The sequence below is a fragment of the Mytilus edulis genome, chromosome 2 (genome assembly GCF_963676685.1).
Source record: "Mytilus edulis chromosome 2, xbMytEdul2.2, whole genome shotgun sequence".
NCBI classification, from domain to species: domain Eukaryota; kingdom Metazoa; phylum Mollusca; class Bivalvia; order Mytilida; family Mytilidae; genus Mytilus; species Mytilus edulis.
The window spans coordinates 80074192-80094423 of NC_092345.1; the positions used below are offsets into that span (position 1 = coordinate 80074192).

General features: G+C 31.5%; 1 protein-coding gene across 4 annotated transcripts in view; it reads left to right on the forward strand.

The window, feature by feature from the left end:
* LOC139513083 (uncharacterized) overlaps positions 1–20232 on the forward strand; it is a 51802-nt gene that overhangs the window by 22124 nt on the left and 9446 nt on the right. For 2 of the 4 annotated variants that reach the window (XM_071301245.1, XM_071301246.1), the window contains exons 3-4: positions 12074–14516; positions 17415–17533. In XM_071301245.1, coding sequence (XP_071157346.1) covers positions 12074–14516; positions 17415–17533 — 2562 coding nt within the window. Of the gene's footprint in view, positions 1–2890; positions 3364–10822; positions 11548–12073; positions 14517–17414; positions 17534–20232 lie in introns of those variants that run through there. The other 2 variants (XM_071301247.1, XM_071301248.1) reach the window with 2 other exon arrangements.

Here is a 20232-nt window from a genome sequence, read left to right on the forward strand (position 1 = left end):
AAAGACTTTACAGCTTCATCTGATAATACATGGATGGTCCTTGGTCTTGAAAATTTCAACAAGAAATGGGGGTAGGGCACTTAATAAGGTCTTTCCTCACGTAGGGGAAAAACCTTAAAAACAGAAAAACAAGAGGGTCTTTTTTGACGTAGTGGACATTAAAAATGCCTTAATAGGTAGAATATTCCACTGGCAATGTGTTACCAGCTATGTTTTCTTTTAAGGAAGGTAGAATTACTGTTGAATTGATCTGAAGGGCAATTAGAAGTAATTTCAGTTCACAATTTTATCTTTTTCATCAGTAAGGTTTTGAATTTCCCTTAAATTTATTCACTCTCTTGCTGATCTTCATTTGATAGGCTGTGTAATCGATACTGAATCCAAGCTACCAATTTATTGTATAACAATAAAAAAAAAATATGATAATTTCAAATGAAATTGATCAAATTTATCTTCTGGCCTGAACACAATTCATTGTGTAGTATTCAAACAATTAAACCTATTGTTTACTTTCCTTCATTGTCAGGATGGATGAAATATACTGTTTTTTTCTGTGCAATTACTTCATTAAAAAAATCATGATTCAGACTGAAAAAGAGTAAAATTGTTGGGTTGTTTTTTTTATAATTATCTTACCAGTTTATATATCCTAGAAAGAAGTAGCCAGTTCATCAAGTACATTAATAAGTTTTAGATTTTTCATATCACATGTATTGATTATAAATATTATAAAAAGAAAAAAATATGGTGTAACGCTTGCATTGGAAAGAGCTGTTGCCTTTTCTGCTTAGATAGTATTTATCAATGTTCACAATATCTCAACTTGTTCTTCTTAGATGCTGATATAGTGAATCTCTGGAAGGGGAATCACTACAGTCAACGTTCTGTTCAGTCACTAGGACCTTCATACAGTTGAAGTCATCAAAGTTATGATCTGACTTCTCAGAGAAATCACTTCTATCACCCCTGGTGTATTTGTGGAAAGACTGCTTTGATTCAATAAAATATTGGAAGCCACAACCAAATTTTCAAGAATGTTAATAACCCTCGAAACTTTTGCATGTCACATTGCAAAATATCCTATACAGTAGTTAATTTCAGTGACCTCACTTTAGAATGTTGATGAGTAATGCATCTGAAGGCAGCATTTGCAGGGTTTTTAACAACCTACACAACATTCCCCAGGGGTAATTCTTGGCTCAGACACTTCAGCCAGCACAAGTAGGTTCACAGACTATTTGATTCCCTATACACTATCATGGGAGCTCTGGAAATATCTTGGATAGTTTCGTATTCATGTCATCAGATACCCAATGTTCACGATTGATACCATAGCTATTTTTTTTTTAAATGGATGGTACGTCAGATCATATGGAGTCTTTTTATTTAAAATTTTTACTGTCACAAAAAATGGAAAATGGCCCTAGCCTGCAGTTCAGTCGTACACTATTAAGATTTCAAAAAAATATTGTAGTTATTGTTAAATGACAGAATTCATTGGAATTTTAGAAAATTAGCTATCAACTATAATTGAATGTTTAGATTTAGAAGATGCAGATCTCTTCCATTGGTCCAAATTGAATCATAAACTAAGGAAACGAAATTACATTAAACAACAATTGATTTCAATATTGTCAACCTTTCTACATGTTCTAGCCGTTCTTTTTTCCTTTCTGTATATGAAGACTATCAAAAGATACCCCCCCCAAAAAAAAAATCAAAAAAAAATAGAAACAAGGGCCGTCTTTCCCCTCAGAGCTATTCAGCTCTTTGATTTTTGCACTCCCTGCAGTCGGTTCAATGTCATGTTTGGTTTGGTTCCTGTACCCAAAAGTGTGTTAATCTCTATAAAGAAGCTTTAATTGACTTCTCCCAGTGCCAACATTTTTTAAACCTTAATTGTAACACATTTGTGCTGGGAGTAGCCATTTTTATTGTTTGGGCATAGTATGATACGGTCCTGGATCTAACCGGAAACGATTTTTTTCCGAAATCTAAACAAAAAATCTAGTCAGGGTTTTGATCCAAGGTCGGTCCGGCAGTAGGAAACAGACATATATTTTTTTTTTGCCAAACAATGATTAATTTTTTGTTATTTATAAATAAAAAAATGTTATTGTTATAATTGTTTTGATGTTGAAACACTTTTTAGCATTATTTTTATTTATTTTTCTGTGTACAGCAAAATATGTTCTCCATAACTTTGTAAAATGATTGTTGACTACTATCTAGATGGTCTATATTTATAAATAATTGTAATTGATAATAAAACCTCTTGGGTAATATCTGTTTCTCTAATAAAAGTCATGATAAATTGTAAATCAATTTAGGAAATTATTTATAAATATTTTTAATTTATTTGATATTAAAAATTATCATCATAATAATTTCATAAAATGCACAGTTTTAATCTACAAATTAATGTTGTAAACATTCACAGGAGTTTTCACATGTAAAAATATATAAGGCTTTTTTTAATCTGGATAAGTTACTTAAAAGTATATTAGTTTTAATCTTCCAATTAAGGGATCAAAGAAAATTAGCAGGTATGTTATAATTATTGATACAAGATTAGAGCCTTAGTATTTATGGTAGCACCCTGCAATCACCTGCCTTTTTATGGTATAACTTGTTTTCTCAGTTACACTCAATTCAATCAATTTTCCTTTGATCTTTTATTATTTTTAAGCATGTGTGAATATTTATACAACTACCTGGATTTCTTTTCTTTAGGAATTCCCTCAGCTGGCAGACGACAGGTGTTTCCCATGTTGTCATCCAGATTATCTTATTTGATTGGTCAAGTTATACACTAAGTGACCAATCAAATTTTATGTAGCATAGTTCAAACAGTAATTGTTGTACTTTGTTCATGAGATTGTAATGAATGTAAAGCATTGTTTTGTGTGTTTACACATTTGCTAATAATATATTTGATATGCAGTAAATATGCAATAAGGACTTACAGAAAGTTGTTTTAAAATTATTTAATGCAAACTTAGTGATCTCAATTCTTGATCAAAGACTGGAATACAGTACTTAGTGTTTTGTTTATCTTTGGATATTGAAAATTCTGTGTATAGTAAAATTATAGACCTTCATGGAATATGTTTATTAAGAATACTTCTTAGATTTTATGCTTCTTTTCAAATTGAATATGGATTAGAAACACAATTATATGTGAAATTAGAAGTGTAAATTGTGATTGACAGATGCTTACAATGTAATGAAATGATGCAAAAAGTGAAACAATTGACCTTTTGACAGTACAGATGGTTTACAACAAGAAAAGTTTAAAAGATGAAAATTATGACAAATTTATCAGTAGCAGATTTATATAATTGTGATTCTAGTCCATTAGAGGTAATCATAGTATATTATTAGTAAAATGTTTAAAGTCAGTAATATATTTAACCCTAGAGACCTACAAATATGAATCCATCATATGAAACTTCTAGTTGCACAAAACAATGAAACATGGTTTATTATCAAGAAAGAGAAAGATAAACAATTTCTTTTTATACAATTGGAGAATTTTTTGTCAATTTATATCAATTCAATTAAAATATACAATTTAAAATTAAAAAAAAGACAAGGCAAATTAGTTATGTTAACAATTTTTTCATGAAGGTTTTTATAAAGCTATGTGTATTATTAGAGAAAATTGACCAAAACAAAAGGTTTTCATGTAAAAAAATAAGTTAAAAATGATGCTGAATAAAAAAAAATTGTGGTTAAAATGTAGCATATATGATATGATAGGATATACTAATAGGTAGTTGTATCAAGTTAACCAGGAAGATTTTATCTAGCAAACTACTATCATAATCCCCAGGCTATATAGATGTGTACACACCTGATTCAAATCTCTCTTATAATGTATTTTCTATCAAATTGTTGATTATCAGTAAAGCTTATTATTAAGTAAAAATCTTAGCAGGATGGGAATTAAAATAAAAAGAAACAGTGTATTTCTATGGTAACTAAACTAAAAAAGACCTCTAAGGACAAAATCCAGCTGTTACACAAATTTCATTTAAATCTCCATTAAACCCCCATAGGCTTCCAGATGTGATACCAAATAAGAAGTAGAAATTTACAGCTGAATAGGTAATGTTATTCATTGTCCATCCCCTCTCAGCATGTCCTCTTTATTGAATGTTGTAGTCATATATGAATAGGTCAGATAAATCACACATGGGAAGTAAAATTTTATATTTAAAATAAAGTCTGACAAAAGAGTAGTATGTTTGTTTGATAAGTCTGCCCATGTTTAAAACATTATATTTAATAAAGGTAAATGGCCCTTAATAAGAAGTAAAACTTGCAGTAATTTGTCATTTATTTTCTTAATTTTTAAAGTAGTTGCCTATAAATTTTCTCTTGAATATACTTCAGAAGATATTATAATGATGTACAAGTTACAATACTATTGAACAGATAGTGTTCATTGTTCTCTCCTGCTTCTTACAGCATTTTGTCAACTGACCACTTCATTTCTTGACAATGAAACTAATGATTATTTATTAGAAAGGACATGTTTACAAATGACCACTCCAGTTTTATTGTACTTTATAACCCTTTGATGTTTATGCAATTAGTGTAGGCCACATGGAAAAGGCTATTTATTCTATGATTAGACAAGAGGCAATGTAATCAATCCAATAAAATTATATTGCTATTTTATTTTTATTGACATGATCATGATGATGGAAAGTCATACTCTGAGGAGGTCAATTTATTAGTCTTGTAACTGTGGAGTAACTTGGTAACTGATATAATGAACAAGAATTATACTGATGATGTTTTTAAAAAAGACAGTTTTAATCTTGAAACCATTGGAAAAATGTGTTTGTAAAATCCGGCAATGGGAACAGTATGTTACCACACTTGGTCTAGTAAGATGATTCATCTCGTCACCCAAGTGATTAAACAAAAACATAAGAAAAGAAGACAATTATTATTTGTGGGATATCAACTTAATTATTATTTAAATCAAACAGATATAGTGCCCAAGAAGGCCACTTATTCTGTGGTGTAATAGGCTTCAAGTTCATTATTTTAAAACTGTTAGTGTGGCCATCATAATTTAATTGATCATTAAAAAACTGTATTGGAGATAGCTTGCCACACATATGCAAGTGTCCTGTTAGACTCCAAATTTGACTCATTCTTGGATATTACTTGCAATCTTGAAACTGGGCATTAGGAAAGATTTACTGTAGTATGTTGAATGGACATCAAGGTACTTTTTGATTTCATATTGTTCAAGATTAGGTTTTTATGCCCCATTTATGGGCATTACAATGTATGTGTTCTGGTCTTTGTGTCTGTTCGTTCGTTCCTCCGTCTGTCCAGCTTCACGTTAAAGTTTGTGGTCGTGGAAGTTTTTGATGAAGTTGAAGTCCAATCAACTTGAAACTTAGTACACATCACTTGGCATCACTTTTACCGTTCAAGAGTTATGCCCCTTTACAAGTGGAAAAAATTTCTGAATATTTTGTGTCTGTTCTCTAACTGTAACTTGCTTCAACCAAATTATATGAAACTTATACACAATGCTTATTACCACAAAACACAGATCAAGTAGGAATTTTGGTGCATCATTTTTACCATTCTAGGGTTATGCCCCTTTACCAAAAGAAAAAATGCTGATATTGTTTTCCACCCAATAACTTAAGTTTTTCTGAACTAAATGTTATGAAATGTATATATAATGCTTATTACCACAAAACTCAGTTTTAGTTCAAATTTTGGAAGCATCATTTATACAGTTCTAGAGTTATGTCCCCTTATAACATTATATGCAAGCAGATGAATCACATCTGTGTCCCTATGGACACATTCCCCATTTATTTTTCCAACCAATTGATAATTTGTCAGGTTTTTTTTCATAATATTTATTTGACCTACAAATTCTGGTCTATAGTAATATTCCACTGGTTGAAGTGGTTACTCTTTTAAAATCAAAAGATACTTTGATGCCATCAGTTTTTTTGTTGGGTTCTGCTCCATCTTTAGATTTCTGTAGACTGTTGTTTGACCAGGTGTCATGTTTCTCTGTGGCAATCTTTATATTGTGGCTTATGAATTTTTTTTATTGCCTTTTTGGTATTTTCGTAGGGAAAAAATATTGTGCTGCAATTTAAAACAAGATCTTCATGTGTAATGAATGATTGTGTTTTAACCTGTATTTTGGCTTAAGAAGTTCATTATACCATGAATACCAGGTGGCTTGTTACCCTTATGAAATGTAAAATCTTCTTAAGATAAAGTGGGCATGTGGGGTATAGGTAACTTCTAAGTATATATCAGTGACTTAAAATTCCTCTTTGTGTAAAACTATTTATGTAAATATAAATCTGTTGTAGTTTACAAAATGAAAATGTACTTGAGGTGAAACTACTTTCAGTCAAAACCATGAACAGGTGGGGTACAATTGCTAAATTTAGTTGGAAAATAATTGAAATAAATATATTGAATTAAAATGATTATACAAAATGTCCTTATAAATGGTTGAATTATTATTCTAAACAAAGATTTGACATAGACATTAATGTTAACATTCTTGATAAAAATCTAACCAATTTGATATAATTATGTGGAAAAAAATATATGTTAAAAAGTTGACAATCTATGTTGAGATGACAATCCATGTCTGATCTTTTGTAATATACCCTGAGGGCACTTGTTTGTTGATTGATTTGTTAATCAGATAGGTTAATGTGTAGTCTAACAGGTTTATTACTTCTTAACTTAATTAACTGACATTTAATGAGTTTACTGTCTGCAAATGAACTGTAATGTATTGTTGCTGTCCATGGTCCACTGACAATGTAGTAAAGAACTACAACAAGGGATTCAAACTTGATTTTTTTTTGGTAGCAAAACAATTTGATTTTTTTAACTAGAAAATGGAAATCCACTGTTTTCGGTAAAGAAGATTGGAAATAAAAACCGCAAACAATGGGTCATTGGGAAAATGTTGAAAGTAGATGAACAGTTGGATGTACATGTATGATCTGAAGGAACTTGACACTTAACCAATAATGTTTTGCTGCAACTTTCAGAATTAACTGTAACATTGAACATCAATGAAAACTCTTGTATATGACAGTCCATGTACTTTTATAAGTTGTGTCAAATCAGCCACTTATTACTCACCCACTAGCATACTTAATTGGGAAACTTCTAGTCCTATATACTGCTATTTGGTAATTACCGTAGAATATTAAGTCATGTCTGTTTTAATCATTTCCTAAATACTCCAGATGTTATTCTGTGTCACCTGAACCAGTGTAAAAGTGGGAATTAACTTACATCTTCCCCTACCATATTGAAATTAAAACCTTAGAGTGCTAGCAAAAACATTTTTATGCCTCGCTGATTTCTTGAAAAAAAAAAAAAAAAAAAATTAGCTGTTGACGATTGCAGATCTAAGAAGTATTTCCTCTTGCCTGTGCCTATGACAATTGATTGTAGAATGGAAGACATAAAAGAAACTTATTGGACAGGAGTTCATTATTTAAAATATCTTGACAATCCAAATACTGGTATACAGTTGTTTAAGAATTAAGTAATGCATACACCCAGTAGTAGTTAATGTTTATGTGCAGCTTCTGTACTTTTATTTTAAGTAAGTTAGGTATCATACTCTCTACCTGATTAATCACCTGTGCCTATAAACAGGCATTTGGTTCTGCAATAATTTACTTCCGATGAAAACGTTTAAAGACATGGTGTAGGTCAACTGTTGAGTAAGGACAGATTATTTGGGTTTAGATTCTTCACGTCCATCATAAGGACAATGTCAGGCAAGTGAATATAGAAGCTGTTCCTAAAGGCACTTAGTGGCACAAGAAAGATTGAACTAATGTAGAATTCACAAACCAGTAGTTTGCCTCTAATTACCTCTGAAATATGGCTTTTCCCCTAGAGATAATTCTCAATTATTAAAAAAAATGGCTTAAATTTTCTCCCAAAAGTTATACATTTTCCATATATTTTGGTAGTTATGTATTGTAGATAAATTTCGTATTCATGTTATATTTTTGATATGATAACATTTTGAGATTCAGGTTTCTTATTAGAATCGTTTGTGGTGTTTGTAATACACATGGTTTTTAATGTAGGTTGGTTCCATTTGTTTGACTTTTTTAAAGTGACTTGTTACAGTTGTTAGCCTCACAGGCCAGTTTTCATTAACAGAGGGGATGAACTTTCCAAAGACAATATAACTTTAATTTTTTTTTTATGATAAATGTTTTGATCCTGCCTAGAGAAAAAGTTTTTTTCTGTGTTAATGTCATGCTGTTTGTATTTTACTGAGTCAGATTTTTTTGACACTTTAATCTCCAGTAACAAAATATATATAAACAATTTTAGCAAAAGATTTTTTAAATGGAAACTTATGAAAACAATTCCATTAACTGGGTGTTTAAAACATTATTGTAAACTTAGTTTACAGATAATTAAGTACCATAAATATGATTAAAAGCTATCTTGGCGAAATACTCAAATGTGATTTTTTTTTTCTAAATTGAAAATAAATATCAAAAGAAAAATGTGTCTTGATTTGGCTTCTTAAAAATAGGTTTAGTGATACTAGTTCATGAAGCTTATTATATATAATTGTCTTGTGTACAGTGACTTACAAATGTTCTTCAGTTACAGTAGTTTGGTAGGGAAGTAAATGAGACAATCCTGTTTTAGTCTGGTAGGAAGATTATAAGAAGATATACGGTATTAAACACTACTATACTAACACTTCTTAACTAAACTATTAGCTGTTATGTAAACACAGGCTAAAGATTTTTACCTCTAAAGATTTGTAGAAAATTTAACATGGGCTGGACACTTGAGATTTTATAAAATATGTTGATTAAATAAGACTCTATTGTTCCTAATAATTTCTTTAAACATAATATACAAATGTGACTAAAGATATTTAACTTTCATAATATTCATTTGTAAAAAGAAAACTTGAAAACAAAATGCTTTATATTTATGTCAGTGGCAAGTGTGAAGTAGAATTGTTGGGTTTACAGGGGGCATTCAACATGGCAGACGGACAGTCACAAACACTTCTGCTGTAAACAATACAAATGATAATAAATAAAGATGTTGTTACTGTTCTTATACATGTATCAGACCGTAAGGCCAGGTTATAGATGACCAGTCCTTCTTGGGGTCCAATGAGTGCCAGGTTCCAAAAATACTCAAACATGTCAAAAGTTCAGCCATCATTTGTGTTCTCCTTCATGTCCTCATGTCTAAGTAAATGACCTGACTATCTCCAACAAGAACATATTAGTGTATAAGATCCACTGAAGTTTGAGTCTTGTTAGGTTTGATATATTTTGTTTATGGTTCAGCATGTGTAGTTGAACTATAAATGAATAAAAATAGAAAGATGTGAAAAAATTAAAAGAAATATGGTCATAAATATTTACATTATGTCTGAACTTGTCATACAGGGGTCATGCTCTCTGTGTGTGTGTAGTGTTGATGGATGGTCACATGACGGTGGATGGTACCAAACACAAGTGTCATAATGTGTATGTCTGCAGTAGGTATAATAGACATCCCAGTTCAGGACAGTCCCATAAACCATTGTAATCTGTTAACCTTCTATGGTACACAGATGCAGGCAAATAAAACTGCTTACCCAAACAAAAAATCAAATTCACAACTCCAGTGGTTCCTGATTGATCATTTTATTTTATTTTAACTTTCTTAGTAACATGTTTTGTCTGAATATTTTATGCTTTCTTCTTATTCAAATATTTTTCCTTTTGCTTTCTTTTTGCTATAAATAATAGATGCTAGGGTAAAGTCTGATATCCTGAAGAATTGTGTTTTGACAAGTTAAGTACACTTGTGTCACAGATAAAAAATAATTTACTTTAATAATGGTTTGGATCAGATCACCTTTTAAGGGGGTAAATACTCAAACAAGACATTAAACTTTGAATAAATAAAAATAAACCTTCATAAAAAACAGTGAAAAACAAAAACTGAAAAGAGCCCAACTTTGATAATATAACCAATTGTTACAAGTGTTATGTAATTGTTTCTAAGGACTTCCTTCCTTTTGATAAGTTGTCCTCTCTTAAAGTAAAACTGTGGTTTCTGTAGCAGTTGAGGTTAGCTGCTTTAAAACCTGTGATGTTAACTGTTAGTCCTGAATAATTAACAACAACATAGAAATTGAAGCTATAGAAAATACCCGTATTCACAGGCTACAAATGAAAGTGATCTTCATTTGCATTCATATTTACAAAAAGATTCTGTCCATATAGAATCGACCAAATTGAGATTGCATCAATAGGCACAAGTTTTTATTAAACTAAAAGTCCAGTCCATATTTTTGCTCATTGTATTGGTCATAGTATACTTATTTTACATCAAGCAACAGTTTGTTCTTGGTATTTTACATACATTTCGTTTGCTTATGTAAATTGTGTGATTGTCAAGTAACCATTCCTGACTAAAATGTGTGAATGTCAAGTAACCATTCCTGACTAAAATGTAGGGACTGGGATCGATATGTTTTTGGGGAAAGCTGAATAAAATCTAAAACAAACTTATAATTATCCTGAAATTAATTAAATCATTAAATTTTAAATATAAAAAACTAATGAACAACGTCAGTTAAAAGGAGATTTATAATTGACATAGACTGACATGGTTCTCTATTCAAATAGTATCCATACCTTTTTTTTTAAATTCCATATTATTTTTACAGTTCTAATAAAATTTTAATTTTGAACTGGAAACTTAAATTTTCATTTCTTTTATTTCAATTTTATTCAGCTGAAAAGAAAGTAAAATTTAAATTGAAGTTGTTTAAAACTTTTAAAGAGCCGTTTTATCGTGGAATGTATTCATTGTAATTTTATGAATGAACGAGAGAGGAGGGGCACTTGTCATTAGGTGAATAGCGATAAATGGACTAAGCAAATTAATATCACCGAGGGCAATATTTCACACAAAGGCCGACTCATTCATTGTATAGGTCGACCTACGTTATCAGCGCAAAGATTTTACCTGTAAACTGGAGACAGGTAGATTCTCTTGAGATGTACCAAATACACAAACTAAGATTAAAGGAATTTATTTCATTTGCTGTTTTTGACCCAGATTTTATACTGATAGAGGAAAGTTTTGAAAGTTCTACATACTGTTTTAGTAGTGTGTAAAATACACTGTCTTACCAGTAAAAAAAATCCTATTTGCATGAATATTTATAGATGGTTGATATCTGTAACTTGTAAGAAGATTTAATTGGCCAAATTGATGAGGATTTAGTTAGACTTATAATATATTTTTTATAGGATACATGATTTGTATAAGTGAATGGTTGACTAAGTGTATCCAACAAAAAAGCTAAAAGGCCATTTGTAAATATGTGGTACATTTTAACATGTGAAAAATTTTGCAATTAAAAATGGAATAAACATGTTGTTAAGTGTAAAAGTATTGGATTATATATAAAAAATGATTTTGTGATTATATAATGGATCTAGCTTTTATCAGTAAACAGAGGTAGGTTAAAAAAAATTCATTTTTTGTGGTAATTAAATTATCAGAATTCTGTGAATTAATATTGATCTATATATTTTTTTAACAAAAGTGTCAAAATAATTGAGGGGAATGATAATCATAAGTTAGAAATATCTATACTATGTCAATATATATGTATCAATCATGTCTATCTGTATCTATCTATTCATCTTTCTATCTATATATATAAAAGCAAGGAATAAAGTTCCTGAAATAAGATTGAGAATGGAAATGCAAAATGTGTCAAAGAGACAACAACTTGATCAACCAAAGAGAAAAAAACAGCCCACGGCAAACAATGGGTCTTCAACAAAACAAGAAAATCCCGCATTCAAAAGATGGCTTCTCTTTCTTGTTAAAAGGTCTACTAGTACACCAATGTATACATATCAGTACATATATAATCTGTATCAAACATTTTTTTATCAGTTTTCAGTAGAAAATGTCAACTTCATATCTTTCATAGTAACTAGTAACAATATGCTAAAACTTTTTTTTTTTTTTACAGCTAATGGAGTACAGACAGGCCCCTGTTAGTCCTGGGGCATCCAGTGTGCACTCTCAGGATGACATGGATAATGCAGACATCTTAGCATCCCCTCCTGTTTCTCCACCTCCAGTCAAACAAGACATGGATGATGATCGATTACCCAATGAACTTTTGGAGGAGATATGTGAGGACATTGGAATGAAGGAGGGGATGGAGTTAGATTTTGTGGAGTTTTTAATGGAACAGGACATGGTTGATCCACACATGTACATGACTCCAGAAGCCATTAAAAACACATTAGCGAATGTCAGTTCAGCTCCTGTGCCCAGCTCTGTGACTTTTGCCATACCTTCGAACAAAACAACCTTTAGTGCTGAAATTACAAATAGATCAAAGACTTGTGGTAGTCCCACTACAACATACTCTCAGGCTTCAAGTACAAATGGTACAGTAGCAACATCAAGTGGTTCTAGTAGTCCTGTAGCCAAACGATTTCATGTGTCTACTTCAGGGCCACCAAGTCCTGTAAGAATAAAACCACCTATTGATGTTTTCAAAGCTCCACCTACTCCTCCAACACCTCGTCGGCCTTCGTCAAATTCACAAAGTATTGCATCACCAAGTATATCAAGTACACAAGGTCCATTTTCACCACAGCCGTCTACATCAACTCCACAGAAGCAACCTCCCCCTTACAGTCAGGCTACTTCACAACAACAGGTTGCCCAGAAATGTATGCAAAGAGGGAATCAATCATCGTCAGGTGCATATAATTATCAAAGACTAGGTCGACCAGCGCCACCTAATGTTAATGTTCAAAACATGCATCAGCAGTGGCCTGGTAAAATGCAACAAAATCATGTGCCTCAACAGCCAAATCAGATGAATCAAGCATGTGCTTTAAATGGAAACATGCGATTCCCGCCACAAACACAACAGTATTCAAGACACAGGGAATCTCCGATGGACAATGGTTATTTCTCAGCTGATACTGGAAGTGTTAGAAGTTATGGTTCTTCTGTTCAGTCATCAGCATCTGCATCATCTTCAATGACTGCAATTCATCGCTCAGCATCATTACCCGATCAAAAAAGTGTTCATTTTGCAGGGGACTGTGAACGTCCAGTATTGCAACAACAGCATTCATCAGAAGCTTTAGGTGGTTACAATCCTTATGATACAAATATACCTGACTGTGATCTTATAGAAAACCAAAGAAATCTTCCGTCCAAAATATTACCACGTTTGTCATCAAGCATGAAACCTGACATTGCTCCATATAATTTGAATTATCCCCGTGGTAGTAATAGTCGACCAGGGAGTGGGGATAATCCAATGGCATCAGCACAGACATTTGAATATCCTCATAGCAAAGCAGGGGATATTTTTGATGTGGACAATAATCAGAATAATATGTTTATCAATAATTACAATAGTTCTATGCAAAATCACACAATGCAAGAGCCAGACTTTTCGTCTTGTTCAGGTGGTGCCCCAATGGGAATGCAGCCATTAAGACATTTTAATGAACAAAATTCATGTAATATGCAGCAGATGAATGCTCAGCAACAAATGTATGGTTCTATGCAGAGAAACAAAGGTTACAAACAAAATGAAATGGGCAATATGAACTTCTGTGATAATCAATTTGGCCATCAAGGGCAGAATATGAATAATAGTTGTAGTATGATGAATACAGGACCTAAAATGATGGGTAACCCTCATGGTACCCCACAAGGTGGAATGATGGGACAAAACTGTAATTCAGGTTTCCAAGATGACGATTTCAATCAACATCATATGTCCCAACAAATGCATATGAATGGACAGCAACCCCAGATTATGCGACAAGGCAATATGGGTAATGAATTTGATCAACCACAATATAATCGAATGCAAGGTGCTAATATGAACAGTGGGATGTTCCCATCAGAAACTCAACAAAGTAATAGTGCTCAAAATTTGTGTCAGCCAAACTGGGGAGGCTCTGCTCCTCAGACACCACAACCGCAACCTGGGATGAATCCAAAAGGATCACATCCTGGAATGTCTGGAATGCCAGTGCCAGACATGCAAACACATGGACAGAATCCTATGCAAGGAGGAGGTCCTCCAATGCCCTGTACTATACCAAACTGTCAGAGTTGTAAAACAGGGTCACCACACCGTCCACCAATGTTGTCATCGCAACAAAGTTTTATACAGCATTTAATAACCGATCGTTCTAGTGCCTTCCGATCACACCCTCTCTTTCCATTACTACGGGATTTGATTATAGCAGACATGAACTTTGCATCACCACATTTTCCATATCAGTTGATAAGTAATTTACCGGCAGATTTTGACAAATTATTACAAAACTTTTTACATAGGAATCCACCAAACGGACAGTATCAAAATAATTATGCAGTGGAAAGTGTCATCATGGATGCCTTGAAATATGCTCATCATTGTTTAATAGGTAAGAATATAAAAAAGAATTAAGTTTTACATGAAAACAGTACTATTTTATATAGTTTTATAGCAGCAACCTCACTGAAATCCTTTAGAAATGTTAAAGAGTTATCAGAGGTACCAGGATTATAATTTAGTACGCCAGACGCGCGTTTCGTCTACATAAGACTCATCAGTGACGCTCATATCGAAATATTTATATGAAACCAAACAAGAACAAAGTTGAAGAGCATTTAAATTCCAAAATTTCTAAAAAGTTGTGCCAAATACGTCTAAGGTAATCTATGACTGGGATAAGAAAATCGTTAGTTTTTCAAAAAATTCAAAGTTTTATAAACAGGAAATTTATAAAAATGACCACATTATTGATATTCATGTCAACACCGAAGTGTTGACTACTGGGCTGGTGATACCCTCGGGGACGAAACGTCCACCAGCAGTGGCATTGACCCAGTGGTGTAAATAGTTGAGACATCATCATATATATACCGGTAGGTATATTTTTGTTGTCAGATGGTATTGGTAAACATGGATGATTGAAGATTTCAATATTAGGTCAGTTTCTCAGATACTATAAGAATGATGTCAACTATATTTGGTGTATATAATGATTTCAAGATGCATGTTATAAATAAAAAGTACAGTAGGAATAACTAACCTTTAACATGTTGGTCTGATAGAGTTTGTCTGTCTTTGGCTTAATTTCTACATCTGGCATAGCACACAATTATCATACTGGAAGCTTTTTTTCTCTATTGGAAAATAAATGGAAAAAGGGGGGGGGGTATAGAAAATGTCTTGTTCATTTAACTTATCCAGTCCAGTTTATCTGATTGACTTAATCATCATACATTGTACAAAATGTAACATGTCTTATGATGTCTGTTAATTTCAAGTCTTCCCAAGCCTTTAAATGGATTTAATTGAAGCTACAGTAAGGTTGTACTATTATGTAGATCAGTGTGAAGTGAATTCGAAATAACTGTTCTTACATCTTGAAAGAGTGGCAAAAGACACCAGAGGGACATTCAAACTCATAGATTGAAAATAAACTGAGAACAACATGGTTAAAAAAGAAAAAGACAAATGATAGTACACAAGACATAACATAGAAAACTAAAGACTAAGCAACACCAACCCCACCAGACACTGGGGGCGATCTCAGGTGCCCACGAAGGGTAAGCAGATCCTGCTCCACATATGGCACCTGTCATGTTGCTCATGTTATTACAAACCCGCTAAATAGTCTTAATTTTGTAGGTTACATTCTTGAAAAGGGAACATGCTTGAGTAAAAATAAAAGTATTTTATACTATTTACATATATATAAAATTCAAATCATTATGGTATTGACCTTGTAAGTAGTAGCATATTTTTTAATTAAATTAATCAACCAGATTGAATATTGAGGGACTTTATCACAAATGATTCCCTATGGGACAATAATTCATGTAACAAAAATATGTCATGGCACAAATATAGGTCCTGTCCAAACTCCTTCTTTTACCTTTTCAGAGAAATATAATTATTTGATAGGACAAATGAACTTTTGGCTACTAAAATATGAATATTCATTATAACTTTTGTGAGAATTATATTCAAAGAATTTTCATTTTAATACCTAAAAAGATATGTATTGTACTTGAAATCTTAAACTGTTAATTTATTAACAAACAGTATTAACAATAGACACCAGGCTAAAAAACTTACAGTATTAAAATACATGTTAAAATCAAAAATTTCTAAACCCATTGCACTTTGATACATATAAGATTACAGAATATATTTACAATATGTTAAGTTAAAAACCTGTGGGACATATGGAATAGAATGTTAACTAAAGGAAAAGAAAACTGTAGGACATTTCATTTAATATCTTAATTTGCAAACTTAATTGGCTGCTGATATTCATAAATACTAAATGCACTCAGATTGCTGGTATCATTATGCATAATATGGAAATATAAACCATAGGCTTGTGGAAGTTAAGACAAAAAGATGTTAAAAAATGCTCATCATATGGAAATTTTAGTTTGATGCATAATGGATAATTTCAATGAAGTTGATATATATTATCAACTCTCAGTTCGTTCCAATTGATTGTAACTTGACATGTTCACAATGCTGCAGTGTAGACCAGTGGTTTCTGATCAAAATTATCTCTATTAAATCAGTGAAAGGAAGCAAGGCAAATACTAAAGACATGAAGGAATTGCATACAATTTACATACACTGTTTGGAGCAACATTGGTGACTAAACTTCCTGTATTTGGTGACACCACCCACATGTGCAAGGCTTTCTTTTTAAATTAATATGCAAGTTAAATTGTTCAGCCATCCTTTCATGTGAAGTCATTGGATATTTTTGTCATGAAATGTAAATCTAATACTGTTTTAATGAAGGTGTACATGCTGGTTAAGTTTTCTAGTTGCACTATGTACAGTATGTTAGGAAGACAATAGTTTTACTCGTATTCTTTATGTTTTCCATCTCTCTCTTACTTTTACTAGGACTACATAATACAGTAATTATTCCTCACTTGCAATAACCCATTGATTTTTTTCTGTTGAGGTTTTAAATGTAATTTGCTGTTGTTTCAAAACGATTTTCATCAATTTGCACATGTAAACAGGGGATATGTTGTTGCCGCTAGCGATTGCTTGAGTACTTTTCCACAATATACTCATTGATCGTAAAACTTTTCACCTGGTTATAGGTAATATCCATTCTATATAAGGCACAGAAAACAAAATATGAAAGTTTTGATTAAAAGATATTTGATTGTTATTTAATTGATCTCTAATAGTGCTTTAGTGCATGTATGTAGATGAGAATTGATTATTAGGAAAGTTTTTCTAATTCACTCAATTAAGATCACTTTTATTTTTAATTTACATTTTTCAGAGAAAATTCGATCTCGTCAAGAACAGGATAAGCATACAAAGAGTACATCGAAATCTTTAAGTGCAATTGAAGAATTTTGTGAAAAATTTGACAGATCAGTTAGAAACAGCGTGATAAAGGTTTGTAGAAATAAGTTAATAAAAAAACTATGAATGGTATATATATGAAGTTAGACCCTTATCAACATATATACTTAAGAAATATCTTGCTTCTCATAAAAATGTATATTTAAAGGAAATACATGACATAAGTAACTTCTAATCGGACTGTATTACGCCATGTTAAGATGGTATATAGGCCATATACCGGTATATGATCAGATAAAAAACTTATGACAATACATTTACATCCATTGATCATGTTAATGATAATAAGCAAATATGGCCATTTAAGAATTGATTCATGTATACCAAAAGATCCCTCAAAATAAAGTTGACCCAAATACCATGCTTCAGTGAACATATAAGTTTAGTGTAAGTAACCATTCTCCACTCTAGGAGTTGGGGAAATATTGAAATTACCCTTTTTGTTCATATTGTCTTTCTGTTCATACAATTCATATTTAAATAATTTTCTCTGGGAAACTAATAAACAGAATGACTTCAGCTTGAAAGTGATCAGTTGAATTGTTGTAGCACCCTTCAGATCTGACAGACACCTACTTTATGTTTGATACTTTGAAATTTTTCACTATTTTTCAAATATTTTCATTACACATTTCTCAGGATTGGTCAGTAGCATTTTCTCTTATCAACAGCTTTTTTGTGATCAGCTACTTTTAAAATGTCCATAGCCTTCAATACCCTTTTGTGCTGATGAGAAGAATTTCACCACAATAAATCAATCCTTACATTGACTTTTTGAACTAGGTGATTTACTGTGGATTCATTATTATTCGTGTTCATGAACATGGAAACCAAGAATTTAAATGTTAAACAAATTATAAATTTTCTAAAAGAATGTATGCAGATTACCAAAACAACGAAATTAAACATCAATAAAAAAGCAAGTTTTCCTCAATCCACAAAAATAAATATCCACAGTATGTGTACTTGGATCCTTTAAGAGTTTTTCAGTATTTTTGAATAGTAAAGTTTGTACTCCAAATCAACACTGAAATCATTGAGATAGATATTTTAAAGGTCAAAATATGGACCTGTTGTAAATCTGGTGAATAATTTACAATAACGAATACTATTCCATTAAATAAAGGTCATATGAACTGTTTTTCACTGTTTCGTTGGCTTTAACTTTAAGCTGAAGCTTTAGTTCTCAGTTCGTCTCCAGAATCAAATAACCTATCATAGTCTAACCTGGCCATTGTTTGTCCATGTGATGTTAAAACAGTCTTAAACAGTCTGGTTAAAATATATGAAATTTTTATTATACAAAAGGAACTAGTAAAATCTTAAATTATAATACATTGTATATCATGTATATATCATGTATTGTTGAAACTTTAATATGACACCTTCATCATGGTGTACCAAAATCTTGTCTTTGTTGATATTGCAAAAAATTCAGTAAAAAGTAAATACATTCAAGTCACACCTGGCTGCAACATCTAGGAAACCTAAATTTTTATTCATTAAAAGGTTTGAACTACTTGGTGGTGTCAAAAATAAAAGTATCTGCTCTCAGTATGCCTGGCTGAGCTGTTTTTGTCAACTTGTCGATCAAACTGAATATGAAGGTAGATTGAATAACTAAAGTTTGGCGAGATACCATCTCCATGTATTACCAATACTCAAAATGGGTGGTCCTCAAGTGATAGGTTCTCCGCCTGGCTATTGTTAATCACTGACCCGACCACTGACCAAGTAGATTGTGTATTGTTTGACAAACAACTCTTAGCCCCTCCCTGGGAGTGTAAGGAATTTGATAACAAGGCCTTGGCTACTATACAGATTTATACAAAGTCATTAAAACGTTTAATCAGATGATAAAATTACAGCTGGATGATTCATTCTAAAATACACATTTTACATTGTGTATTGGGTTTTCATTTAATATTTCATTTTCTCAAGTTACTTTGATAAATTCTATCATATGTATTATATTGTCCTGTGTTATCAAAGTTTATTACCTGAAATAAACAATTTGAGATCAAGGAATAAATCATATTAAAGGTATATAAAAAGTTTCAAAAGCCCTCATAATTCAGAAGTATACAATAAAGGAATTAAGGCACTAAACAAAGTCCAATACAAAATTAATTGGAGTTGTTTAGGAACAGGAGGAGCAATTTGTTTAAAAAGAGAAAAAAAATCAACAAAAGAATTATAAATAAAAATTGTGTTTAATTTGTGGTGAGTTATAAGGGAGGAATGTTTGGTTAATCAGACAGCCATGTGTTTTTACTAATATCACTATGACTTGATGATAAGGCCTCTCAAAATGTATCTTGCACAATTAAACATTGCTATTTTATTCTGTCAAGTATTTGGTATAAAATACATACAACATTTATATATATATATATATATTATATATATTGACTTTTCAAAAAAAAAATAACATACATTTTGTAAATGCTCTTCTTAGAGATCCTTGCCATTTACACTTTTGTTTGGTAATTTTTGTTTGGTAATTTTTTTTGTCACAATGAAACCTAGATCACATGAGAAATGATTTGTGTTTTTGTGTTAATAATATTTGTTTTTACTCAAGATATTAAAGAAATTAAGTTTAAATAAAAAAAAATCTCATTTGACATGTAGTTTAATAAATTGAATTACTAGATAAAAAGATTTGGTTTTTTTAACTTTTGCTTTAGTGATAAGTAGAATTCTGAATTTGGAACCAACATTTCTTGAAT